Source organism: Marmota flaviventris, chromosome 19 (genome assembly GCF_047511675.1).
Source record: "Marmota flaviventris isolate mMarFla1 chromosome 19, mMarFla1.hap1, whole genome shotgun sequence".
In the NCBI taxonomy this organism is placed as follows: Eukaryota; Metazoa; Chordata; class Mammalia; order Rodentia; family Sciuridae; genus Marmota; species Marmota flaviventris.
In genome coordinates this window covers 6,610,393-6,636,588 of record NC_092516.1, presented here as the reverse complement: position 1 = coordinate 6,636,588, position 26,196 = coordinate 6,610,393, and the positions used below count along the sequence as shown (strand labels likewise).

Below are 26,196 nucleotides of genomic sequence, written 5' to 3'. Positions count from 1 at the left end.
AGCTACAACTCCGGCCCCCGTAGTGATATTGCTAATAGGAAAATAACTAAATTAGGTAGCCAGTCCTATATAAAATACGTTATACCGCGGGAGGAAGTTTACAATAGAGAGGTATAAAAAAGCAGGGACACATAAAAAATAATTTCAATGATCTCAACGATGCAAGATTAGATTCATTCTCAAAAAGATTGATCAGAAAGAGGAAATCTGGAAACTCAAGGTACCCAGAATAGGTAATCTAGAAATGAACAAGGGCTGGGGGGGTCGGGGATCAGTAGTAGAGTGCTTGCCTGGCATGTGTGTGGCCCTGGGCTCCCATCCCAACACCCCAAAATAAAACAAAATTTTAAAAGAATGACCAAGTGGGCTGGGGATGTGGCTCAGGCGGTGGCGCGCTCGCCTGGCATGCGTGCGGCCCAGGTTCGATCCTCGACGCCACATGCAAGCAGAGATGTTGTGTCCGCCTAAAAAATAAATATTAAAAAAAAAAAAAAAAAAAAAAAAAAAAAAAGAATGACCAAGTTGTAGACTCACACTCCCCAGGATATTTACTTATTAATTGGTACTGGGAATTGAACCCAGGGGCACTTTATCACTAAGCTACATCTCCAGATTTTTGTATTTTTTATTTTGTGTCAGGGTCTCCCTAAGTGATTGAGGCTGGCCTCCAACTTGCAATCCTCCCGCCTCAGCCTACTAAATTTCTGAGATTATGTACCTAACACCTGTGAGGCAATGCTGGGACACTTACATGGGGGAAGGATTTTCAATAAATAGTACTAGGACTACTGGAATATCTATGGGAATGTTCTGGGTAGGTATAAAATCAGTTCAAAATATAAGTCAGGAAAAAAAAAGAATGAAAACCTCCTTCATATAATATACAAAACAAAACAAAACAAAACCCTCAAAATAGGTCAAAGATCCAAGTTAGTAAAAGCTAAATTATAAAACTCATAGAAGAGTTGCTGGAATTACAGGTGTGCGCCAATGAGCCCGGCCCTGCATTATTCTTCCTGCATTTTAAAATTGTTTTTCTGCCATAAGAAAAAAAAATTCTCTCCCATTTATTCACCTAGAAAAGCAACCCGTGGATTATTTTATTTAAGGTTATAATCTGTTACTAACGGTTATTTATTTATTTTTTATTTTGGGATCTCCTCCTGCCTCAGCCTTCAGAGTTGCTGGGATTACAGGTTTGCGTCACTGAATTTGGCTGATTATTTATTTTGAAGATCAAATTGTCCTGGATTTGGGGTGGGGACCTTTTAGGCTTAAATGAGGTGCATAAGAAATTTCTTTCCACTGGCTCAGGAAAGCGGCAAGCCTAGGTATGTATTTACAAAAACGCCCCACTTTTATCAGCGCAAAGTCAAATTCTGGGAAGATCCAGAGCTTTCAATCAAACCCATTTGCCCCGCCCCTTTGCGTGGAGGGAGCCCTGCCCCTTGGTGCGATCTCCCAATCCCAGGATGGTCACGCCTCTTTCGTGACAAAGGGCTACGCCCCTACACGCCTACTGGCCAGGCCATCAGCTCAGCGGCGCGCAGGGAAGACCCGGAGAAGTGGAATTTGCCCACGAAACGACTCCGTGGCTTTACTGCGCATGATCGCTAGGAGCCTGTTTGGGCATTCGGAGAGGCCGGCTTCCCCGCGGGGTCGCGCGCGCGGGCACGGGGCTCGCTCCCGAAGGGGCAGGTTGGGCGGGGAGCGGGCGCTGGGGTCGTGTTGGCCGGAGGGGACTGGGCCGCCAGGTCGACGCCTGCGGCTGCCGCGGCCGAGACCCAGGGACCCGCCGCGGCTCCGTCGCCGGAGAGGGAGGGCCCGCTGCCGTCGGTGAGGACGGGCCCCAGCGGGCAGGGAGGGTCCCGGAGGGTCCCGCCCCACGGTTGGATGCGCCCCACGGTTAGATGCGCTCCGGCCCGGCTCTCCTGGGTCCTGGGGCTGTTGTGCTGGGGAGGGGGGTGCCGGCTCTGCGTCCCGGGCTCCGGCTGCCTTGTCCGACACCCGCGATTCGCCTCCTTTCTCCTGGTTCTCCTTTCCCCAACCCATCCGACCCCTGGACTAAGCCTGGCGCCCCCAAATCGGGAATCCCCACATTTGCTCGCCTTCCCCAGCGGTGTCCGCCCGGTGGCTTCCCATCCCGCACCCACCCCTGCCCGGTCCCTTCTTTGCGTCCAAGGGTCCCAGTGACCTTGCACTTTTTGCTGATTCTTACCCACCTCTATCGGGTTCTGACTCTATAGATTGCCCATTATGGCTTTCAAACTTTTTGACTCAACCTACACTTAGAAACATGTTTTGTGTATTCCCTGTGCTTGTAGATATAGATTACTCAAGCACAAGTTTAAAGGGAGCCGCTTACCCCAGCTCACATGACGCAGATCTATTCTAGCTCTATTCTAATTCATTCCATTCCGTTCCATTCCAAAAGACTGTTGCTAACCCATTGATGAGGGATCTAGTGGGTCTGACAGCTCGAAAGCCTACTTGTTTCTTGCTATTTATTTATTTATTTGGTACTAGGGATTGAATCCAGGGCTGCTTAACCACCTAACCACATCCCCAGCCTTTATTTTTTATGTTTTGAAGCAGGGTCTCCCTAAGTTGCTTCGGGCCTTGCTATATTGCTGAGGCTGATTTTGAACTTGCAATACTCCTGCCTGAGCCTCCCAAGCCACTGGGATTACAGGCAGGCCACCACCATGCCCAGCTTGAAACCCTGCTTTAAACCCTCTACTTCTTGCATTCAGAGGATACTGAATTTCCACAATCAGCTAATCAAGTATAAACTTCAATTCCAAAGAAAGGGATATTTTTACAAATTTTTTTACCAGGGCCAATATCATTTCCAGTGCTTGATTAAGACTCTATGGTATGATACCATCAGGTTTATCTTATTCTTTTTCCAAAAGCCATAAGTGAGATTTGTGGGAGGGAACAGTGTGTGAAATAGGTGCTACAGTGAAACCTGTGTACTGCCAAGCTCATGATGAGCTAAGCAATGATTTTTACTGGGAGATGCATGACATAAGTTAAGCTTTGGGAAGAATAACCTGTCGGCCCTGGAGTGGCTGCAAGCTAAAGAAGATGAACATTGCCTGGGTTTAGTGTGGGCTGAAGAGGAGGCAGTAAGGAAGAAAATTCTCAGGTGACAGGAGAGAAAATGAAATGGAAGATGTGTGTGATAACACATCAGACTAGGTAAAGGAGATTCTGATCTAGGGTGATCGGGAATAAATTAGTCAACTTTCTGTCATTATAACAAAATGCCTGGGATAATTATTAGGAGAAAAAGTTAATTTTGGCTCACATTTTTGTAGGCTCCAGGTCAAGATCGGGAAGATCCATTGCTTTGGGGCTTTGGTAGGGGTGCTGGGTGGCAATGGCAGGGAGAACATGACAGAACAAATTGTTCAACTCAAGTCCAGGAAGAAGAGTGAGAAGAAGGGTGGGGTCCCACTATCTCTTTGAAAGGCACCCCCCATCTCCTAAAGCTCCAACCACCTCCCAATAGGAATAGGGCTGCCCTGGGAATAAGCCTTTTGTAGGTTTGTTTTGTTGTTGTATGTGGTACTGAGGGCTTCATACATTAGGCAAGTACCTTACCACTGAGCCCCAGCCCCAGGAGTATGTCTTTACTCTTGGGCCCCTAGGTAATATTCAAGATCCCAACTTTAGCAAGGGATATGGAGCTGACATTATTAGTTCAATTTCCCTTCCTGTACTCTCTGCATTTCTAATTTGCTTTGGATCAGTGACTCTTAGGCATTTTTGCCCCCAGGGAGTATTTGGCAATGTTGGTTGTTACAACTTGTGGGGGAATGATAATAGCATCTATCTGGCAGGTAGAGGCCAGGGGTCCTGCTTAACATTCTATAATAAACAGGGCAGTTCTCCATAACAAGCAAGTGTCTGGTTCAGAAGACCCCATCATGCTGGCGGCAGGAACCCTTATTTTAGTAGCAGATCTTAGTCTTTGGGGTCCACCACCTTCAGTATCTCCCAGGAGTAAGTGCACCCAGAGTGTGTGCTAATCACAGAGGGCCCATGCACTAGGCAGAGCACACCTCCAACCCTAATGGCTCTTTGGTGGGGAAGCACAGTGATCATCCAGGTGATGTTTTACCTGCAGGGCCTTTCCTCCTCCCTCTTCCACTGCCTAGGACCTACTGAGCCTAGACCAAGAATTTCTTGTCCTTGATGCTATACTGTTTATTGAAGAATTTCACTTAGAGTATTTCATTTGCTGCTTTTCCTACTTCACAGGTGAAGTAGCCAGAGAAGCAGCCAGAGAAGTCATGGGACTTGAGGTCTCCTCCCTCACAAGCTAGTGCCCCAGACCCAGGTGTAGGTGGATAGTGATGTAGTTTTCTCTCATGATTGAAAGTAACTGCTATCAGCTTCCAGGAGAGGCTCCTGGCTTTCAGGAACTTAGCAGTTAGAGTTTGGACTCAGGGTATCTGAGAGACACCTGATTATTCCTAATATTATGTGGCTCTGGGGCCTACACTGAGCCCCTTGAGACCACCAGCAGGAGGGCAATGTCAAAGAAGCAGTGTGAGTATTGCACTTGAGTTGTTGCTCTATACCCTCAATTTTGGGGGAGGGGAGAGAGGATAAGAGAGTGACAAACCATAAACATTGAGATGCTTGAATGTCCTATTTCCATCTGTCTGACCTGAAAAGTCTTTGTAGAATGAAAATTTAATATCACAAAGTATATACATTAGGGCCAGGCACAGTGACACATGCCTGTAATCCCAGTGGCTTGGGAGGCTGAGGCAGGAGGATTGCAAATTCAAAGCTAGCCTTAGCAATTCAGCAAGACCGTATCTTAAAACATAAAAATAAAGGGCTAGGGCTATGGCTCAGTGGTTAAGGGCCCCCAGGTGTTCAATCCCTAGTACCAAAAAACAAACAAACAAACAAAAAATCCTAAAATATAGGACCCAAAACAGTGATCAAAGTAAAAAAAATGTATATTTAAATCAACCTGTAATAAATATATATGTATAATAAAAATTTTATAAAAAATAATACTTTTATTACAGTAATGCAAATTGATATTTCCTTTGCAATTTTAAAAATTGCTTTCTAGAACCTAATGACTTTAGGCCCAGTGACCAGAACATTTGAAAACAGTGCCTTAGACAAGGGGAAGGAAAAAAAAAGGAAATAAAAACTCTTACACAGATGTTTGTGGTGGCGCATGCCTGTAACCCCAACAATTCCAGAGGCTGAAGCAGGAGGATCACAAGTACAAGGCCAGCCTCAGCAACTTAGTAAGACCCTGTCTCAAAATAAGAAACAAAAGGGCTGGGGATGCAGCTCAGTGGTAAAGTGCACCTGGCATCAGTTCCCAGTACAATACCAAAAAACAAAGAAAGAAAACTCAGATATTTATTAAAAAATCTTGATTTTTTTTTCAAATCTTGATTCTTGAATCCTTTAGATCCTCAACCAGAATTTTGATGTGGAATACAGAAATCTGTGTTTGTTTTGGCAGTGCTGGGATTGAACCCAGGGCCTAGTACATGCCAACCACTGAGCTATAGCCCCATCCCAGAATCTATGTTTGATCAAGTACCCAGAGAATTTTCATATAAACTATAATTATATATACTCAAATAATTGAAATAAAAGTTTCATGAAAACTACATTTAACCTCATTATGTGCAGGGCAGCTTTTCCCTTCTACCTCTTTTTTTTTTTTTTGGTTCTGGGAATTGAACTCAGGGGCACTCAACCACTGAGCCATGTCTCCAGCCCTATTTTGTATTTTATTTAGAGACAGGGTCTCACTGAGTTGCTTTAGCGTCTTGCCATTGCTGAGGCTGGCTTTGAACTCGCAATCCTCCTGCCTCAGCCTCCCCAGCCGCTGAGATTATAGGCATTTGCCACCGTGCCTGCTTCTACCTCATTTTTTAAATGCTGGTCTTGAGGGGGTTTCTGAGCCTTGGCACTGTCCTTAGTTCACAGCAGACACTCCCTGTGGTGAGTGGTGTGGTTGCCACGGCTGCCCTGTTCTGCAACCTCAGCCTCCATGGACTAGACACTAGTCACACTGACCCCACCCCCACCCTAATATAACAACCAAAAATATCTCCAGACATTGTCAAGTGTCACCTGGGAGGCAAGATCACCCTAGCTGGGCAGTGGGAGCCTTGGCCTATTGACACCAATGGGTCAGAATTCAAGAGGTAGGAACGAAGACAGGCTGGGGAGGTTTGAATGGTGGCCACCCTTATCATCTTGGCTCTTGACCATGGGGACTGAGCTTGGGCCCTAACTTCCTCCTCAGTGATAGCACAGAGCCCCAGAATCTAAGTGATGGGTCATCTGGGAGATGAGTAAAGAGCTGCATGCTAGCTGCACCTGGCACATGGTTGGTCTTTGGTAACAGAAATCCTGAAAATCCTAAGTCTCAACCCTTTGGATTCTTGGAGGCAGTCTTGCTTATGGTCCAGCTGGGAAGACACATATTTCTGTGAGATTTCAACTGGGATTTAGTGCTGTTCCTCAGAGGTACAGCTTCTGATAAGCCAAACAAAAAATGGCAAGATAACCCTGAGATTAGCAGTGGCTAGCAGCTGCCACCATAGCCAAGCTGGATGGGTCAAGGTCAGCAGGCTGGTGACCCCACAAAGATGGAGTTGTGCTGGCCAGAGGCTGGACCCTACAATAGAGATGCTGTCCAAGGTGGTAGCTATGGTAACCCTGGCACTTCTTTCAGTCTCCTACAGTGTCCCCCTTGGCCAGATTCATCTTGAGCTCCTGTGGTGCAAAGCTGTAATGAATGATAAAGCATCTGGTTTGCAGGGTCACTGATACAGCTGACCACTTAACTTCCAAGGCATGACCCAGCTCTCTAGAGCGGTTTTCTTCATGCCTGGCATTGTTTTACTTTAAGCACCCACTGCTCAGGCCAGAGGAAGGCACATTGGCTCTGGACCTCATCAGCTGTCCTAGACACTTACTTGCCTGAGGCCAACACTTCCCCAGTGGCAGAGCAGGGAAGAAGGTGGCATTTGGAAGGGAGGTTGTCGGGTTTCAGCAGTGGAGGATGGGCCCATGTCATAGCATCTCACTCTTGACAAAGATTCAAGTCAAGGACCAATGAGGTGAATCTGGGCAGGTCACTTTTGTGCCCACTGTGGGCAGGAGGACGTGTGCACTCTATTCTCTCATCACTTTACAGGAGGTCCCTAGGTTACTCCTTCTCTCTCTCAACTTGTTGCTTCCATAAATTTGAAACTTGGATTTTCAGAAGACTTTTATTTTGTATTAATTTTACATTTTTTTAAAAAATTGTAAAAATAGGGCTGGGGTATAGCTCAGGGGTACAGTGTATGTAAGTTCCTGGGTTAGATCTCCAGCACTGCAAAAACTAAAATAAAGAATTACAAAAATATACCCTTCACCCAGCTTCCCTGAATGCCAGCATCTTTTTCTCCACCAGCATGTTTAACAGTGGACAAGCAAAACCCAGAAATTAATGTTGGAGTACCGCCGCCGTTAACCCAAGCGGCTGACCTTATTCAGCTTTCAGCAGTGCTTCCGGTGCGTGGCTTCTGTTCCGGGATGCAGTCGGATCCCACGTTGCCGCGGTGGACGCTCCTCTCCAGTCTTCCCTGATGGGGTCTTTCAAGTGTCCTGGCCAGTGGTTTGGTAGAACAGCCTCCAGAGGGGGCTGGTGTGATTCTTTCGAGGGTGCGTTTGGGGCGGGCATTTGAGTTCGCGGTGCTGATAGGTCCCCAAGCTGGCGAGGATGACCGTGGCCACTGAAGGGCGTCTGCTGGGCTTCTCCTTGCAGCTTCTTTTGGGAAGAAATCCAGCCTCTTCGGAGGTTGCACGGTAATGGGATCCACGTTTTTTTCTAAGTTAGAGTTAGAGAAGAAACTAGGAGGCACAGCTTATCTTTAAAGCGCTTAATATTTCCCGACTGTAAAAAGAGTTCATTTATGAGAAGATGAACAGAAGAAATTTGAGAAAATATAAAATCACCATTCTTAACACTTTCAACGTTTTGATTTATTATGCCCTATTTATTTAATTGTTTGAAAGGTCTCGACTTATAAAAGAAAAATAGTCAATAAATAACAAATGTGACCAAAGTGGAGAAGAAATAGAAGGGAAGACAAGTGAGTTGAGAGATAGAGGCAGTGTCAGTGTCTTCATAACAGTCTGTTTTTTGTTTCTGTAGTACCAGGGTTTGAACTTGGGGTGCTTAACCACTGGGCCTCACTAAATTGCTGAGGCTGGCCTTGAACTCGCTATCCTCCTGCCTCAGCCTCCTGAGGCACTGGGATTACAGGCCTGCAGCACTGTGCCTGGCCTTCCCTGAATTTCTTAACCCACTGCCTCAAGTTTTCAATTCTATGTAAGATGATGGGGCATAATGGGTTCATTGGATCTTGCTTTCTAATTAACATTTTTCATAGACTTTTGGGGAGTATTTTTAAAGCCCATCCCCGTCCCAGGAAAAATTTCTAGATTCTTTATTTGAAAACATTGTCACCCATTTCATTTTATCAAGAAAGCAGTGGAAACATATTGTGGGAAACATCGCCATCGTGTGGCCATATAGAATATTGCTGCTGGTGTGTTTTTGTAGCTGTTAAGGGCCCATATAATGCTTTGGTCCTTTACAAGGGCTCCATCTGGTCTTCAGGTGAGGTGTTCTGCTCTAAAGAGAAAAAAAGTAGTAAACCACGTGTTTGAACACTGTGTGCTACAGATAATAAAGTGGGCACTAAAGGCACTAATATGAGAATGGAAATTGTTGTGCATTTAGCAGAATTATGGGTGATCTACCAGCATTATGTTCTTAACATTTGTAAATGGGTTCCATATAATTTTTAGGATATGATATTAAAACTTAGAAAACATCACACACAACAGCCTGGTGTGACTGTAATCCCAGCAAGTAGGGAGGTTGAGGCAGAAGGATGGCAAGTTTAAGGCCAGTCTTGGGAACTTAGCAAGGCTGTCTCAAAGTAAAAAATGGCTGGGGATGTAGCTCAGTGGTAAAGCACCCTTAGGTTTAATTCCCCCTCACCCCCAAAAAGAAAAAAATCATCACAACATATAACATATAATTCATGCCACCTGTCTACTGGGATGAGGAAACCAAGCCCGGGTAGGAGAACTCCAGTAGAGCAGTCTAAGGAGTAGAAAACCTTTTTCATCCAAGTGACCCCCAAAATGTGAGTCATACTTACAAGGATTGGTTTTTAACAGCTTTACTAAGCTACGGTTAATATACCATATAATTCAATGTTTTTAGTGTATTCACATCGTTGTGCAAACCTCACCATTTTAGAACATTTGCATTACCCTAAATGGAAATCCCATACCCTTAGCCATCACTCCCCACTCTCACAATTCCTCTCAGCCCAGGCAACTTGTTTGCTTTCAGTCTCCATAGACTGTCCTGTTCTAGACATCATACATGTATATGTATGTGCGTGTGTGTGTGTGTGTTTGGGGGGTGAGGCTGGGCACTGAAGTCATAACTTTGTGCATGGTAGGCAAGCACTGTACCTCTGAGCTACATCTCCAGTCCCTAAGCATTTCATATTAATGGACTCCTACAATACTTGGTCTTTGGTGACTGACTTCTTTCACTAAGCATGTATTAGAACTTCATTCCTTTTTATTTGCTAAATAACATTGCACTGTATGGATGGGCCACCTTCTGTGGTTCATCCTCTCATGTGGGGGAATCTTTCCCTGAAGGTCAGGCATGTGTGTTTCAGAGGGAGTCCTGCTTCAGTGGTAAAATACCCCTGCATTCAATCCCCAGTACCACACACACACAAAAAAAGTTATTTTATTTTCTATGCCAGGTACTTTGCAACTATTAGGATGATTCCATCTCAACCTCCTAGGTGCAGTCACTTGCTAAGTGTATCAATTATTGTGTAACAAATGACCCCAATCTTACTGACTCAAAATAACAATAGTTTATCATTGATCAGGGTTCTTTGGGTGCACATGGCTGGAGGGGCAGTGGCCTGGCAGGAATGAGATGATCCCCTCCATGCCTGGCAGTGGCTGGGTGCCCTGCACATGGCCTTCCACACAGCTTCCTCCTGTGGCTATGGCCCATGTAGAGGAAGGCTTGGGCACTCTCACTGTGGGGAAATCACTGAGGACAGTCTAGATTCAAGGATGGATACAAAACCCACTGCAAAGAGCCCTAAATACTTCAAAAGGAGGATCTGGGGTCGTTTAACAGTCTACCACTCCAAGTTTTTTAACAGGGAGAGTGGGAACAGTCCATCAAATCCAAACTCTGGTATGTTGCGGGGCCCAGCCCTTCCCCAAGGGGGAGGTCAACACAGTGCTGGGACTCTTGCTGCCTTAGTGCTTTTCCATATCTTTTGAGGTACCTGGATCTTGGATGCCTTTTAAATAGAATTTTAGTCGAAGGGATTGCGTTGTCCGATCTCAGACTCCGGGTGCAGGCCTATGGGAACCTGGTGGTGGTTTCTTTTGTCACACCCACTTTGACTCAGGAGGCCCAGCTTGCCCAGAGGCTGCGGAGGGGTCCTCCTCTCGGTCCACGTGCTGGGTGGGCAGCAGCCACATGGCTACAGTGAGTGGGTGGCCTGAGTGCTCGGAAAGGCCTTCTTTGGGTGGGCACGGGAGCCAGTGGCTCGAGGCCCCAGTCAGGGAGGACTCGGGTCTCAGTCGCCACAGCCGTCCCTTCAGTCCCTTCACTCCCGGACTGTGCAGGCCAGGGGAGCCGAGGGGCGGGTTGCCTGCAGAGGGACGTCAGCACGGGGGCGGGCGTCATGTGAGCGGGGCTCCAGGCCGTGCCACTTTCTGTCTTGGAGGCCACCTTGGGTCTCTGCCACAGACAGCCCCCAGGTCCCTGGTGTCCCCTGTTGCCCCATAGGTCGGGATGGGCAGGGGTGGAAAGGACGCACAGGAGGAGCAGGGGTTGGCTTGTCCAGGGGCTGGACTGAGGCTGGGGGGATGACGCAGAGGACAGGCTGGGGTGCGTCGGGCTCCCCATCAATTATCTGTTACTTGGAAGATTTCCTTCGAGCCCTGTCCCTTGGGTTGGGGGTCTTTACTGCTGCCCAGTGCAACGCCCGCTGATGCGGAAGGCTGTTGGGACTCAGCACCCTTCACACTCGGTTCTTGGAACTGACCAGGACTTAGAACTGACTTGGGGGCTCCAGACCAGGGAGCATGGGGGCAGAAGTGAGAGGCCAGTGGGAAATGGAATCCCAGAACTTTGGAGGTGAGGTTCCTCAGTAAAGAAGCTAAAAATGACAGGGGTGCTGCAGTTTTATTTAGGGGCTCTTACTGAGCAGTGGGAACCACCCCATCAATGCACACTACCCAGCTGCCCCAGTAAGACAGACAGCCAGCCCAGGCTGATAACCCACCCCTAGTGGGTCTCCAGGCCAGCTGGTCCCTGCACTGGCTCCTGGTTATCCATCCTGTGTTTCTCCAGGCTGGAAGTCAGAGAGCCCCCCAGTGGCCTGGAAGGATTCTCCAACACCTGCCCTGCTCCAACTGCTGAGGCAGTGTCAGCAACAGTACAGGCACAAGGTCACTGCTCTGGAGGGACACTGGCATCTCTGGAGGACTGGAATGGCCTGGGACCTCCACATTAGACTAGGGGCTGGCTCTGTGACTCCAGAAAGTCCCACATCCCAGGGCTTCAGTGCTCAGGTCTGCAAAGTGCCACTGCTGTCCATGCCTTTGTTCCTTGACAGGTGCAGAGTCAGGGCGACGTAGATGGGGTCAGAGAAAGCCAGGAAGGTCCCTGGGCATCTAAGCAGAAACAGTTGGGTCTACCTTCCTGCCTCTTCGGCCTCGGGAATGTCAGGTTTTTGTGCCTCGGTGTCCTCATCTGAATACTGGGTCAGTAAGAATGGTTGACTCATAACACTGGGCTGGCAGCTTAAATGGAATAGCAGTGATGACACTGCATCTGGGCTGGGATGACAAGGCTCCGTAGGTAGAAACTTAATTACTAGTATGTGAGTCATCTGAGGGCCCTGGAGAGAGGCATCGCCATGTACAGTGTGTGGATGGGGAAGGGGCAGCTTGGATGTGCCCAAGACTACCAGGAGCAGTGTCTGCAGAGCAGAAGCACAGGCCCAAGGCCCTTATTTCCATCAGGTCTGCCCAGCCTCTCAGCCCTATCACCAGGGCAGCCCCATCTGTCCCAGCTGCATCCCAGGTCCATTTTCTAGAGCCCCAAGGCCAAAGGCTTCCTCTACTGACTGGGCTTTTGCCTCCTTCCTTAGGACAGAGCCCCTGGACTCCCAGGCTCCTGGTCAGGGAAGAGAAAGAGGAGACACCTATTTGCCAGGGGTGGGAGTACTGAGTGTGGCCTGAGGGCCAGGCCATTGGTCTCGAGATGCCCCTGCCTGAGCCCAGTGATCAGGAGGATGAGAGCGTGAAGGCTGGCCAGGAGCCTTCCCACGACGTGGGCACAGATGTCATCCCAGCAGCCCCCGGGAAACCCCAGGAATTCTCCAATCTGGTCCTGCTGATGGCCTCTGACCAGGATGGGGATGGGGTGGACAAGCCCACAGAAGTGCACTGCATTGTGTCCTTGGAGATGTCTGGCCCTGAAACCCTAGCTAGCACCCTCCAGATCCTTCCAGCCGAGGAGGAACAGGCCCTGGTAGTCCAGCCCAGCCTGAGGGCTCCTGAGCAGAAACGCAGCAAGCTGGACACAGGTGAGGGTTCGTTTGTGAGCCTGCATGCTGAAATGTGTGCCTGTGAACCCACCCTTCCATCATGCTGACCTTGAATGTCCTGTCCCTGCTCTTGGCAGAGCCTCCCAATCTCTAATCACCACCCCATCCCAGGCTGAGGTGCAGACAACGTGATGTCACCCATGTGCAATATAGTGCCTTCTAGGCACCCCATCCTCCCTCCCTCATGGGAATTGCAGTGATGATGAGCAGAATTCCTTCAATTCATCAAAAACACCCCGCTCCACCACGATAAAACCAGCCTGGAAAGTCTGGGCTTTGGGGCTGGCAGTGGGGTTCTGAGAATGTACCCTCTGCACACAGTGACCCTGCTCCACTCCAGAACCCCCTCCCCTCAGTGGCTCTCATCTAAGCCCCTGGATAGCTAATCCAGCCCTCCCCTTCCCCCAGCAGCTCCACAGCCCCTGGAGTTCCTGAGGACCCCATTTGGGGGCCGCCTCCTGGTGTATGAGTCGTTCCTGTACAAGCAGGAGAAAGCTGTGGGGGACAAAGTGTACTGGAAGTGCCGCCAGCATGCAGGTCTGGGCTGCCGAGGCCGGGCTGTCACCCGGGGCCTACGGGCCACAGTGATGCGAGACCACTGTCACCCACCTGACAAGGAAGCACTGGAGGCTCGGCGCCAGAGGGAGAAGCTGCCCAGCCCGGCCCTGCCAGAGGGCTTGGGGGACCCTCAGGGACCCCAGGGCCCTGTAGGCCAAGTGGAGGAGCCACTTGAGCGGGTGGGCCCATGGCTGAACCCCGAGGAGCTGGTGCCCACACCTGGGCAGGTACAGAACAAGCCAGCCCAAGAGGAGAACGTGGGGTTCCGAGCCCTGTCACTGCTGAGCTTGCCACCCAAGAAGCGCCCAACGTTGGGGATGGGTGAGTACATATCACCTGCCCCTCTCTCACACCAAACATCAGGGTCCCATGTGTTTTTTTGTTTGTTTTTTATAAATGTGCTTTTTTTTTTAGAGAGAGAGAATTTTTTAATATTTACTTTTTTAGTTTTCAGTGGACACAACATCTTTATTTTATTTTTATGTGGTGCTGAGGATGGAACCCAGCGCCCCAAGCATGCCAGGCAAGCACGCTACCACTTGAGCCACATCCCCAGCCCTAAATGTGCTCTTTTATTGTTGTTGTTGTTCTTGTTAATGGTCCTTTATTTTTCATATGTGGTGCTGAGGATCGAACCCCGTGCCTCACACATGCTAGGCAAGCGCTCCACCACTGAGCCACAACCCTAGCCCCCTTACGTTTTCAAAAGTATACTTACTCAAGAGGGGTTGGGGCTGTGGCTCAGCGGTAGAGCACTCGCCTGACATGTGCAAGGCCCTGGGTTCAATCATCAGCACCACATAAAAATAAATAAATAAATAAATAAAATAAGGTATTCTGTTCATCTACAACTAAAAATATGTATTTTTTAAAGGTATACTCAAGAGAAAAAAGATGTGCTCAAGGTCAAAGTGACTAAAAAAATATAAGCATGTCCCAATGATTAAGCCCATGGGACAGCATCTTTGCTCCTGGACCAGCTGTGATGTAGGGGTCCCAGCTTCTTCCAGAATTATCTGATGGGGGAGGGTCTCGTAAGTCAGAATTTTAACTGGTTCCAGTGATTCTGGCCTTGTAGTTTGAGCAAATGCCAGCCCCACCTGGTGATGGCCCTATAGCCTCAGAAAATAAGCTTAAATTCTAGCATTTCCGAGATTTATCCTAAGGCAGGTGTGATAACCTGGATGTTATGGAGATTGTGGGCTCCATGCATGGGAAGTGCTCAGCACCAGCCTAGCAGGTGGGGCCCTGGCAAGAGATAGATGTGAATTTTCATGGTTTTGTTACCACTAATTAGGAAGTGGGCCTAGATTCCAGAAGGCTGAGGCCTCCTGACCCAGAAGGGATTGAAGGAGTAGAGGTGATGCTATGCTGCGTACCTGGGACAGGACAGGGCAAGGGGCTTCTTTTCCACTGTGTATCTTTCAGTATCATTTGAGTTTTATAGCACATGTGCATGTACTGTTCAAAATGTAGATAGATTAAAAAAAAATTCTTAGCCAGGTGTAGTGGTGCATGCCTGTAATCCCAGTGGCTTGGGAGGTTGAGGCAGGAGGATCTCAGGTTTGAAACCAGCCTCTAAATTTAGTGAGGCTGTAAGCAACCTAGTGAGACCCTTATCTCAAAAAAAAAAAAAAAAAAAAAGGTTGGGGATGTTGCTCAGTGATTAAGTGCTTGAGTTCAATCCCTGGTACAAAAAAAAAAAAAAAAAAAAATTAAACAAGCCCTAAACAATAACCTGAGTCTGGGAACATAGGCTGCTGAGTCACAGCCCAGCTCATCCCCTGCCAGAGTGATTTTGAGTTGGTGTTTTATACCCAGGAGCATGGGACACCTCATTGCCCGGGGAGAGGAACTCCAATTCCTCCCTGGATGGCTGCAGGGAGGGTCAGTGGGAACATACCCAGGCTCTGCACATGCCCAGCTCTGGGGAAGCCGTAGCACAAACCAGCCATACAGGAGAAAAACACCTTTCAGTCGCCAGTTGTGCTGCTAGCCATCTTTCCTGGGACCCCTGGCTCCTTCCCTTCTTGCTGTCTCTGTCTCATGACTGCCCTGGGTCCCTCCCGCAGGCCATTTCCGGCCCCTCGAGTTCCTGAGGACATGCTATGGGGGCAGCTTCCTGGTGCACCAGTCATTCCTGTACAAGCGGGAGAAGGCTGTGGGGGACAAGGTATACTGGACCTGCCGGGACCACACCCTACATGGCTGCCGCAGTCGTGCCATCACCCAGGGCCAACGGGTGACAGTGATGCGGGGCCACTGTCACCAGCCCGACATGGAGGGCTTACAGGCTCGGAGGCAGCAGGAGAAAGCCATGGAGAAACTTCAGGCCAGGCCAGATGGCCTTGAGGGCTGTGCGGACAAGCAGCTCCCAGGTGTGGACAGCCTGCTCTACCACAGGGGGCCGGGCACCCTGACTCTCACCAGGCCCCGGCCCAGAAAGAAAGCTAAAGTCAAAGATCCGGAGCTGCCTGCCCAACCCCAAGCCCTGCAGGGATCCCTTGATGAGGACCAGGATGCGGACCCTGGTGAGTCTTTGTCCTTGAGGATGTTGGCTCCCAGCTGGCTACACCTCGAGCCTTGCTTCCTGAATTCCAGGGAGACGATCCAGCCTGCCCAGCCTGCCCCTGCATCTTCAGCCCTCTTACCTGCTCCCTGCCTCCTCCCTGACTGCCCCTCTGATTTTCCTCAGGAGGTCCTGAGTTCCTGAGGACCCCTCTCGGGGGCAGCTTCCTGGTGTATGAGTCCTTCCTCTACAGGCGGGAGAAGGCCGCTGGCGAGAAGGTGTACTGGACATGCCGGGACCAGGCGCGCATGGGCTGCCGCAGCCGGGCCATCACCCAGGGCTCTCGGGTGACCGTGATGCGAGGCCATTGCCACCCACCCGACCTGGTGGGATTGGAGACCCTGAGGCAGCGGGAGAATCGCCCCAGCCCCACCCAGCGGGGGAGCACAGGTGCCTGGAAGACTTCGCAGGCTTCCCTCCTGGCCTCGCATGTTGCTCCCTCCTCCTTCATTAGGTGAAGATGCTGGAGGAGCCACATCTGCCACCTCTGGCGCTCCCCTGGCCCCCGCCCCTCAGCCCACCTGCAAGTCCCACTCTCTTGAGTGTGAGCTCACCTCCTGCTCCACCCAGCCCGCCCCTCAGGCTTACAGTGCAAGCAGATAAACATGCTTCCTGTGACAAGCCCCTCTTACAATCTGGGGCCAAAAGTTGGTATCAGACCTCCCCAGCTTGTCACAGATCTGTTGCATTTGTCCCTATCTGATCACCACAACCATGCGTGGTGTTTTATTTGGTTTGAAGTTTTGTTGGTGCTGGGGATGGAACCCAGGGCCTCCTGCATGCTAAGCAAGGGCCCTGCCATGAAGCAGCACCCCAGCCTGTGCCTCACTCTCCTGTTCTTGGGGTCACCCCATGTGAGTCTGTGCCTGTCCTCATCCGTCCTGCCTGCCCAGGAGAGTGAGTTCAGCCCCATCTGCTCATCTTCCCGGCTCGCCCTTTGATGGTCGGTCAGGTGCTTCCTCGCTCCTGCCTCTTCCTATTCTATAGTTTTCGGCCCTAAAGCTCTCCCAAACCTGAGAGCCCTGGTTGAATTCTCTCCGACTCCCACTTTATTCCATTTCCATTCACTTTTGGTTCGGGGAGAGGAGACTGTGAGGCACATCCGCGCCCATCACCACCCCACAAACACCACTCCACGGGGATCCTGTTGTTTCTTAGGGCATCTGCGGCCTGATCTTGAACTTTCTACCACTATGAATTGGCTTTCCAGTTCCTTGTCACTGTTGACTTCTGGCCAGATAAAGCGAGCGTGTGGCCTCTCCAGGCCCATTTTGCCCATTTCTTTCCACTTTGCCATGGAGGCCTGTCCTAGCCAAGCCGGGGTGTCCTACTGCCCTTCCCTACGCAGCGCTCTGCCTTCTCTGTGGTCCAGTAGCTGCTTTGCCTGGTCCTCTGAGGACCTGCTGCAGCCTCCTTCCTCCTCCCTGCACCAACCCCCTGTACCAACCTCATCAATAGCTCTGTGTCCTTTGGTGATGGCCTCTAGGCCCTGCTGCTGCCTGGCCTGGGGGCTGGGACCTGGCTGGCCACCACCCCAGAGTGTCTTCTATAGCCCCCTGCCCCTGGGCCTATCTCTTTTTCTTCATTTCGCTCTTGTTTTGAGGCTGGGGAAGTCCCTCCTCTGGTCACTCCTGAGTGACTACTTGAGACTCTGCCTATCTGGAGCTGCTGGCAAGCTCCCCTCATCGTGCAACCGTGTGTGGGCACCAGGCTGTGAAGGATCCCTCTGTGGCGGCTGAACCTGTTGTGGACCAGCATAGAAGTTCCCCAGTGCCTGGCCCTGTGTGCGATGGCTCTGCTCAAGGACTTGGGGCTCTCTGCCCTTCCCTGCTGTGCCTGGCTGTGAGGGGTTACTGGGGGCCTTTCAGGCCTCAGCTTGTGCCCTTCAACGGAGAGCATCTTCCTGTGTTCCTCATCTGGTTTCTTTCTGTGCCTTCCATTACTGGGATGTCAAGCCTCCTGGGATGACTGACATTTTTGTGATATTGTCCAAGATTTTCTCAGTTTTGTTTTTTAATGCTGTATTTAAGTTTCTTCTCTTATTTCCTGCCCCCCCCCCACTTCCACAGTACTGGGGATTTAACCCAGAAGTGCTCTACCACTGAACCACATCCCTAGCCCTTTTTATTTTTAGAGATAGGGTCTCACTAATGTTGCTTTGGCTGACCTTGAATTTGCAATCCTCCTGCCTCAGCATCCCAAGTACCTGGGGTTACAGATGTGCCCACTGCATGTAGCCAGTTTCTGATCTGTAGTTGAACATGCCTTTCGTGTTCCACAGTCTCGGCAGAGTGATGGCCTCCATTTCTTTCCTGTGGTGGCTGCAGCCTGGTTTCTCCAAGTGACCTTTCTCCAATTGTCTGCCATAGTCTTTCCAGAAGCAGCTCCTCTTGGATGTCCATTTACCCCCAGGGTCGGCTCATGATGAAGGCAGACTCTGGCTAGTTCTGATGCAAGTGCTGACCAGTCCGAACATCTGCCACGGGACCGCAGGCCATGCCTCAGTGGGTCTTTGAGCAGGATAGACAGGACAGACCTGCCCAGGGCACACAAGCCTGGCTGCCAGTGTTCTGGTCTTGGGTAGGAAAGCGGGTAGAAGTGTGAGCTTTCCAGTGCAGACTTCGACTTCCTCCCTACACACAGCTCAGCATCTCTCCCCAAGACTTCTTCCTGACGTGCTGCTGCATCTTGTTTCCATGCTCTTCCCCCAGCCTGCTTTGTGGAGCCCATGGTGGACCCCATCTTTGTGGACCTCAGGTCTCCAGTTCCCCTCCCTGGGCTCTGCCGAGGGTTCCTCTGGCTTCCTGGTCGCTTCCCTGCCAGGCCTGGTTGAGTTCTCAGTCTGCCATGTCCTTAACTACCCTCCTGCCCCCCGGTCCTAGTCTCTCATTCTGTCGGCTCCTCTGGCCTACTCTCCCCTCCTCCTCCCCAATTCTTTGGCCTTCTGTTCTGTGCCTTTTTTATTCCTTGACATTTTAATGAGGTGAGGAAGGCAGTGAACCCATAGCCCATGGTCACATATGTATCTTATTTGCCTCAGGCAGGTGTCCCCACTCCTTCCTGGCTGGCTGCCTGTTCCTGGTCCAGGGCCTGTGCTACACTCTGCACCTGCAGCTGTTCCTCCTGGGCCTCTCCCCTTAGCATCCCACCTACTCTACTCCCTGGGCTCTCCAGGTGGTTCCACAGCCAGATGCCCCGCCCTGGCCCTCACCGTGCTCTCCTGGCTTCTCCTGCTATCTGAGGATTTGAGTACCTCCAGCCCCCTCTGTGTGGACCCTGTGCCTGGACTGAGGGAGGGTGTCCTCTGTGAGATGGGAAGCGCTGTCCTGCAGGTGATTCAGGCTGCTCCCACCCTCCTCCCCACGCCCTTGCTCAAATCTCCACTCAGCCTGGTTCCCAGGGGAGTGATCTTTCTGCAGCCCTGTCCCTCTAGGTCACAAATCCCTGTTTAGCTCCTGAGCTTCTTTGTTCCCCAAAGCCATTACTTTTTCCTCTAACTGAGCAGTACAACACACGCCCACCTGCTGGCCCCGTGGGTGCCCTCATAGATGAGCACATATAACAAAGCTGTAGCTACCTTCCGGTGGGCACTGTGGGGTGGGCGCTCCACCTGCAGGGTCCTTGTGGGTCAGTCTCCTTCCTCAGGAAAGGGAGGCCCTAGCAGCTAAAGGCCCAGCTGTTTTGGAGGGATGGTGGGTTCTGTGACCTGGGCTTCAGGGCCACCTAACAGTGAGTAGGTGATGCAGATAGGTGGGGGGTCCTCATTCAGGGGCCATGCTGTTCTTGGCTCTGAAAACAGGGGCACACCCCACTTCTTCCCTGCTGGGGCCTGGGCTCCAGGCTCCCGCTCTCTAACTGCCTCCCCAACTCTGCAGGAGGTCCTGAGTTCCTGAAGACACCTCTTGGGGGCACCTTCCTGGTGTACGACTCTTTCCTGTACAGACGCGAGAAGGCCGCTGGCGAGAAGGTGTACTGGACATGCCGGGACCAGGCGCGCATGGGCTGCCGCAGCCGGGCCATCACCCAGGGCCAGCGGGTGATGGTGATGCGCAGGCACTGCCACCCACCCGACCTGGCGGGTCTGGAGTCCCTGCGACAGCGGGAGCACTTCCCCAACCTGACCCACTGGGAAGGCCCAGGTGCGGGCAGAGGGGAGCAGGATGGGCAAGCCTGGGCCCCGGTCTCCCTGCCTGGACGCTTTGTCCACTCCAGGTCTCTTGTCTCCTTCAAATCTGTCTTCCTGCCTTCTCCTGTTCTCCCTGTGCTGCCCCAGCTTTAGTTCCCACCTGGTTTTCTCTGGCCACCCCACCTCCAATATCATAAGACCTTCAGGTCAGCTTCTTAAATGTCTGAGAGTTCGCTGGCTGAGGGGCAGGGAACTGGGAGACCCTTGGTACCTGGACCGGATCAGCCTTAGGTCCCCCAGAATGGCCCAGCTTCTGCCCTAGGGACCTGCCAGCAAGGGCATAGTTCTAGTGGTCAGGAGAGCTCTCCAGCAGAGCTCAGGGTTTGAGCAGCTTCAGGGTCAGCACCAGAGCCCTTGGAAAGGAAGCCAGTCTGCATTTGTGGGTGTCAGGGCTGGTAGGTCTGAGCTTTGGTCCCCGTGGCCTTAAAAGTCAGGCAGAGGGGTGAGGGAGAAGGGACCACAGTGGTTCCTTCTGGGGGGATTGCATTTCCTGGCTGGCTGCCTGGGATAGGGGACAGAGCACCCCTCCATTCTGACACAGAGGCACATCCCCTGCCAGCAGGCCTGGGCTCCAGGGCCCCACACCACTCTCTTTCCCCTCCAGAGCCCCTGGAGCCCCTGGAGTTCCTGAGGACTTCCCTGGGGGGCAGGTTCCTGGTGTACGAGTCGTTCCTGTACAGGAAGGAGAAGGCCGCTGGCGAGAAGGTGTACTGGATGTGCCGGGACCAGGCCCGGCTGGGCTGCCGCAGCCGGGCCATCACCCAGGGCCATCGGGTGATGGTGATGCGCAGCCACTGCCACCAGCCTGACCTGGTGGGCCTGGAGGCCCTGCGGCAGCGGGAGCGGCTCCCCAACCCAGCCCAGCAGGAGGACCCAGGTACACACAGGTGGGTGGGTGGGAGTCAGGGAAGGCAGAACAGCTGTGGATGTCACGGTCTCTGCCAGCCCAGGAGACAGGTGTCCCTCTGGAGCTTCATGTCTGGCCCTACTGCCTTTCCAGACCCTTCAAGGCTCCGCCCCGTCGCCTGAAACCACCCCACACCCGTCCGTCCCTGCAAACACAGCCTATCCCAACTACCAACTTTCTTCTTTCTTTAGTTCTAAGACAGATTTTTTTTTTTTTTACAGGTCATTGTCTTTTTTGAAAATCTGATAAAAAAATATAGCCTACTCTAGAAGGCTGTGCTGATGTGTGTGGAGTGTACACAGGCACATACACACAGAGTTTGTCTACAATTAATCATATTGAATTGAAAATGGGTTCCCCGCACTTAAACAAATGTAAAACCAGACCAGACGTTATTTATTTGGTCCTGGGGATTGAACTGAGAGGCACTTTACCACTGATTATTTTTTATTTTAAGACAGAGTCTCGCTAAGTTGCTGAGACTGGCCTTGAACTTGATATCCTCCTGCCTCAGTCTCCCACGTCACTGAGATTACAATTGTGCCCCTGCGCACCTGGTGAAAACCAGCCTTTAGAAGGCATCCTGTGGGGCTGGGGCTGGGGCTCAGTGGCAGAGCACCTGCCTGGCATGTGTGAGGCACTGGGTTCGATTCTCAGCACCACATACAAATAAAGGTATTGTGCCATCTACAACTAAAAAAAATGTAAAAAAAAAAAAAGACATCATGTTTCTCACATTAATCCATGTGAACAGTAAGGACCAGCTGGTATAAGGTAGAAATGAATCCAAGTTGTAGAAAACAACCAAAAGATACTTCATTTATGCTTAAAGATATAAATTTCCATGAGAAACCCCAGGTTTGTCTTAAACAAGAAGTGGAAGTCTTCAGAGGCTTTGGCACATGACAGGTTGTTGGCTTCTAGTGAGCTTCCATTGATGACGAGGGCTGGAGGCCAACTCTCATGGTCTCAAGTAGCCATTTTACCTTGCACGGGAGGTTTTGGGTATTAGAAAACCAAAATTCCCAATGCATCCCCCAGTCAGAGTCACTCTGCCTGCTTTTCTTTAGCCCCAGGGCCTTGAGTTCATCGTTATCAAGGTGGGTCATTTGTTCAGTGAGCTTCTACAAGAAAAGAATTCTTAATTCATCTTTTCAATTTTCTTTCCCAGAAAAGATAAAACTTCTGCCTGAAGTTCAACAGTGCTTCGAGACTTGTTCTTCTGAAGACCAGCAGATTTGTGGGTAACTGCTTTGGTTATATGATGTCATGTTGCAAATCTCCCCAAAACCTGGAGGTCCTCACAGCTTCTGGTGGGTCCTCACAGGTTGTGGGTGTAGTTGGGCTGGTAGTTCTGACTCAGGGTGGGGAGGCACCTGAGGTTGAAGAAAGGATGTCACTGGGATGCACCAAAAGCAGTTCTTAGAGGACAATTTATAGCTACAAAGTTATATTTTATTTTTTTATGGTGCCTTTTTAAAAAAAAAATTTTTATAAACTTATATTTTAAAAAGAGGAAAGATCTCAAGTCAACAACCTAAACCTCCATGTTTTGTTTTTTTTTTTTTTTTTAGAGAGAGAGAGAGAGAATTTTTTTAATATTTATTTTTTAGTTTTCGGCAGACACAACATCTTTGTTTGTATGTGGTGCTGAGGACCGAACCCGGGCCGCACGCATGCCAGGCGAGCGCGCTACCACTTGAGCCACATCCCCAGCCCCCTAAACCTCCATGTTGATATACTAAAAAAAAAAAAAAAAAAAAAAAAGCCAAGAAGATGAAATTAAAAAAAAATTTTTTTAGTTACAGTTGGACACAATATCTTTATTTATTTATTTATTTTTATGTGGTGCTGAGGATCGAGCCCAGTACCTCTCATATGCAAGACAAGTGCTTCATCCCTGACCCAAAACCCCAGCCCGAGAAGATGAAATCTAAAACAAGCAAAGGGGAGAAAATAAAGATTAGAAAAAAAGTAATGACATAAGGAATAGAAAAATAATAGGGCTGGGGTTGTGGCTCAGTGGTAGCTCACTTGCCTAGCAAGTGTGAGGCACTGGGTTCGATTCTCAGCACCACATATAAACAAAATAAATGAATAAAGGTCCATCAATAACTAATAAAAATTTTTTAAAAAAGAAAAATAATAGAGGAACATAATAAAACCAAAAATTGACTGTTTGAAAGGATCAACAACATTCACAAATCTTGTTGGATATGGTGGTCATGCCTGTGACCTCAGCTACTTGGGAGGCTGAGGCAGAACTGCAAGTTCAAGGCCAGCCTAGGCAACTTAGTAAAAGCCTATCTCAAAATAAAAAATAAAAAGGGCTGGGGATGTAGCTTGGTGGTAGAGTGTTTACCTAGCATGTGCAATGGGGATGTAGCTTGGTGGTAGAGTGTTTACCTAGCATGTGCAATGCCCTGGGTTCAGTCCCCAGTACTGGGGGGAGGGGGAGGGGGAGGAGGAGGAGGAGGAGGAGGAATTTTCATAATCTCTTTCCAATAGAGGAGAGAACACTTCCTAACTCATTCTATAAGACCAGTATTACCCTGATACCAAAAGTAAGCAAAGATATCACAAGAAACTATAAACCAGTATCTCTTAGAAATATAGAAGCAAATCTTCAATAAAATACCAGCAAACAGAATCCTCAAAATAAAAAAAGGATTATACATTATGATCAAGGGAGATTTATCTCAGAAATATAAACTTGGCTTAACATAAAAAAGCCAATTAATATAACACAGAAGGTGCAGAACATTCTTAAAGCTGTAGGTCCAAGACTCCTGCCTTTGGAACAGCTGCTCCAGAGGCAGATGCCTAGCTGGTAACCAGTTCCCTGTGCTAAGGCTGGCCTTGAACTTGTAATCCCCTTGCCTCAGCCTCCCAAGTAACTGGGATCATACTCATGTACCACCACGCCCAGCTGTACCTGGGATTTTTACTGAACACCTACTTCTGAGAGGGTGAGATTTCAGTGACAGCAGTCAGTCAACCAGGCAGAAAGTCCCTGTGTGAGCACCCCAATAAAAAACCTGGGACTGGGGCTGGGGATAAGTTCAGTGATAGAGCACTTGCCTTATGTGAGTGAGGCCCTGATTCCATCCCCCCAAAAGAACACTGCACCTCAAAAAGAAAAAAAAATTGAACTCTGGGCTGGGATATTTCTTGATAGAACAACTCGTGTGTGCAATGCCCTGACCTATGTGTGGGTGGGTGTATAAAAACGAGCTAATGGTTCTCTCTAGGAAAAAAGGATTCCAAGACTCCTTAGCTTTCTTGTCTATTTACACCCTGCTCCAACCTTTGAAATGATGTGGGTTTCTTCATTATCAGGAACACTGAAGATTTAAAGCCGGACAGCGAGTCCCAGTGAGGTGGATCTCCACGGAGACAGAACAGGAGCCCTGTCAGAGGCTGCTGGCACCCAGATGCTCCCTATCCATGCAGGCATTTCCCATCCACTCAGATTTGCTTGACAAAAACTTGTCTCCCTCTTCTGAAGCATGGAAGGCCTTCATACTTCCTCAGAGGCATCCTGGGAAGGGGCACTTGTGTCAGCAGACAAGTGTCCAGAGGTGGGGCAGAGCAGGGCAGTGGCTGCGCCTGCCCCGGGGTTTAGGCTCCTCAGCTTTGGAGAAGCACCTCCAGAGGCCACGCCTGCCCTGCTGCTGCTCATCTTCAGAGCCTGTGACTGTGCCAAGGACTTTCCAGCAGGGTGTGGCCCCCATTTGAGTTCAAGAGAGTAAGGTGAAGTGGCCTTGAGCCAGAGCACGTGCGGGAAGTCCCATTCCCTCCAGCTGAGCCACCCACCCTCCAAAGACCCATGCAAGCCACACCAGGTCTTTCTGGAAGGCCTTCCTGGTCTTTGGCCATCCGCTTCCCACTGGGGCATGGCCCTCTATAACCACTGCAGAGCAGGCCCGGCCAGGGCTCGCTGGCCTTCCTTCCTGTGCTCTTTTCCAGCTTGAATTAAACCCATGCTCATGACTCCCGTGGCAGGTGTCGTTCCTGGTAGTGGGGGCCAGCCCAGATGTGGCAGGAAGCTGGAGCAGGCCAATGTGTCCGGGCCACAGCAGTGCTGCCCTGGGTTGCCCACGTTCACCTGAAGTTAGGTGATGAGAGTTAGGTGGTGGCAAGGTGTGTCCCCTCCTCCTGTTGGGGAGCTTAATAGCTGCCAGCCTTGCGGGACTGAGTGTCCTAGGAAGGCACACGGACACCCGCAGGGGAGTGAGAGCCCCCTGCGTGCTAGAGACCCTGCACAGCAGGTCCCTGCCCCCACCCCATAATAGGCTCCCCTGGCTGGCAAGCTGGCCAGAGAGGTGCTACCCACTGTTAGACAGTGACAGCTTGGTGCCCCCACTGGCCTTCTGCCCATCTGCTTCCCTCAATAAACCCTATTTTATGCTTCACTGTCCTCTTGTGACAACAGCTGGCCACCGCAAAGCCACACACTCTGAGAGTCTAGGACTGCATGCTTGGGAAGTGATGGGTTTGGTAGGGAAGTTCCCCATGGGGAGACTCCCTGCCTGTGCAGTGGTGGTTAACTGGCCTGGATGTGTCTTGGACCAAAAGCAGATGGGGGGCCTGGAGTGGGACTCTCTGGAGGGGGCTGCTGAGGGGTCTCTTTCCAGCCTGCAGGGGACAGAGCAGCACCTATGGCCTTTCAGGCCCTGATAGAGTAAGCTACTGAAAGAGGCTTGATTCTCTGCCCCCGCCCCTCAGCCTGAGCTCCCCCCCCCACTCGTTTGCATAAACAAGGGCAAGATTGGAGTGGGAGTGGCACCTCACCCTGACTCCCTTCTGGTCAGGTGGCTACTCCTTTGTCACTCCAGCCCATTACCTAACCTCAACTGCCAGCACCTCTGGGTCCCCACTTTCCAGATCTGCTACCAGTCAAGAAGGCTGTCCAGTGACACTGTAGCCACCTCCCAGAATGTCACCATTGTCTGCCAGTCAGCCGTGAACACCCAGCCCAGTGGCTATATCTCGGGCACTCAAGGCTAAGTGAATTGCTAGCAGCTGGAGTTGGGCTCTGAGGAAATGGACAGAGCAGCTGGAGCCCGCTCCTCTGCATCCTGTACTCTGTGCACCCTGCGGGAGGCGCCACCACCACAGGAAGGCATGGACAGTTCTATTGCTGCTACAGGAGCCACATCTCCAGTCAGTTCCACCAAAGAAGGTTAGTGCCACTCAGGCCTGCAGTGCCCCGCGAGAAGCACCAAGGGTCACAGCAGCT

The 26,196-nt window shown here is 50.5% G+C and overlaps 1 protein-coding gene across 8 annotated transcripts; it reads left to right on the top strand.

The window, feature by feature from the left end:
* Positions 1 to 1,665: 1,665 nt before the first annotated feature.
* On the top strand, positions 1,666 to 24,947 carry Flywch1 (FLYWCH-type zinc finger 1). Of its 8 annotated transcripts, none has more exons than XM_071605265.1 (9): positions 1,666 to 1,836; positions 12,276 to 12,713; positions 13,143 to 13,613; positions 15,365 to 15,823; positions 15,988 to 16,251; positions 19,737 to 20,000; positions 20,652 to 20,934; positions 22,126 to 22,194; positions 24,294 to 24,947. In XM_071605265.1, the coding sequence occupies exons 2-8, from the start codon at positions 12,389 to 12,391 to the stop codon at positions 22,145 to 22,147; spliced, it is 2,088 nt and encodes a 695-aa protein (XP_071461366.1). In that variant the 5' UTR covers positions 1,666 to 1,836; positions 12,276 to 12,388; the 3' UTR covers positions 22,148 to 22,194; positions 24,294 to 24,947. The 8 variants fall into 8 exon arrangements, 7 of the variants coding, with proteins under 7 accessions (XP_071461366.1, XP_071461365.1, XP_071461364.1 ...); XR_011705424.1 differs by having other exon boundaries at positions 1,667 to 1,836; positions 22,126 to 22,198; XM_071605264.1 differs by having other exon boundaries at positions 1,667 to 1,836; positions 20,652 to 20,924.
* The last annotated feature ends 1,249 nt before the right edge of the window (positions 24,948 to 26,196 follow it).

What these genes read in the sequence shown, in the direction of transcription:
- Flywch1 (XM_027940910.2), top strand. Translation starts at nt 12,389, where the DNA reads ATGCCCCTGCCTGAGCCCAGTGATCAGGAGGATGAGAGCGTGAAGGCT. An exon ending in ACGCAGCAAGCTGGACACAG is followed by an intron (nt 12,714 to 13,142) that starts GTGAGGGTTCGT and finishes CCCTTCCCCCAG; the next exon opens with CAGCTCCACAGCCCCTGGAG. An exon ending in GACCCACTGGGAAGGCCCAG is followed by an intron (nt 20,001 to 20,651) that starts GTGCGGGCAGAG and finishes TTTCCCCTCCAG; the next exon opens with AGCCCCTGGAGCCCCTGGAG.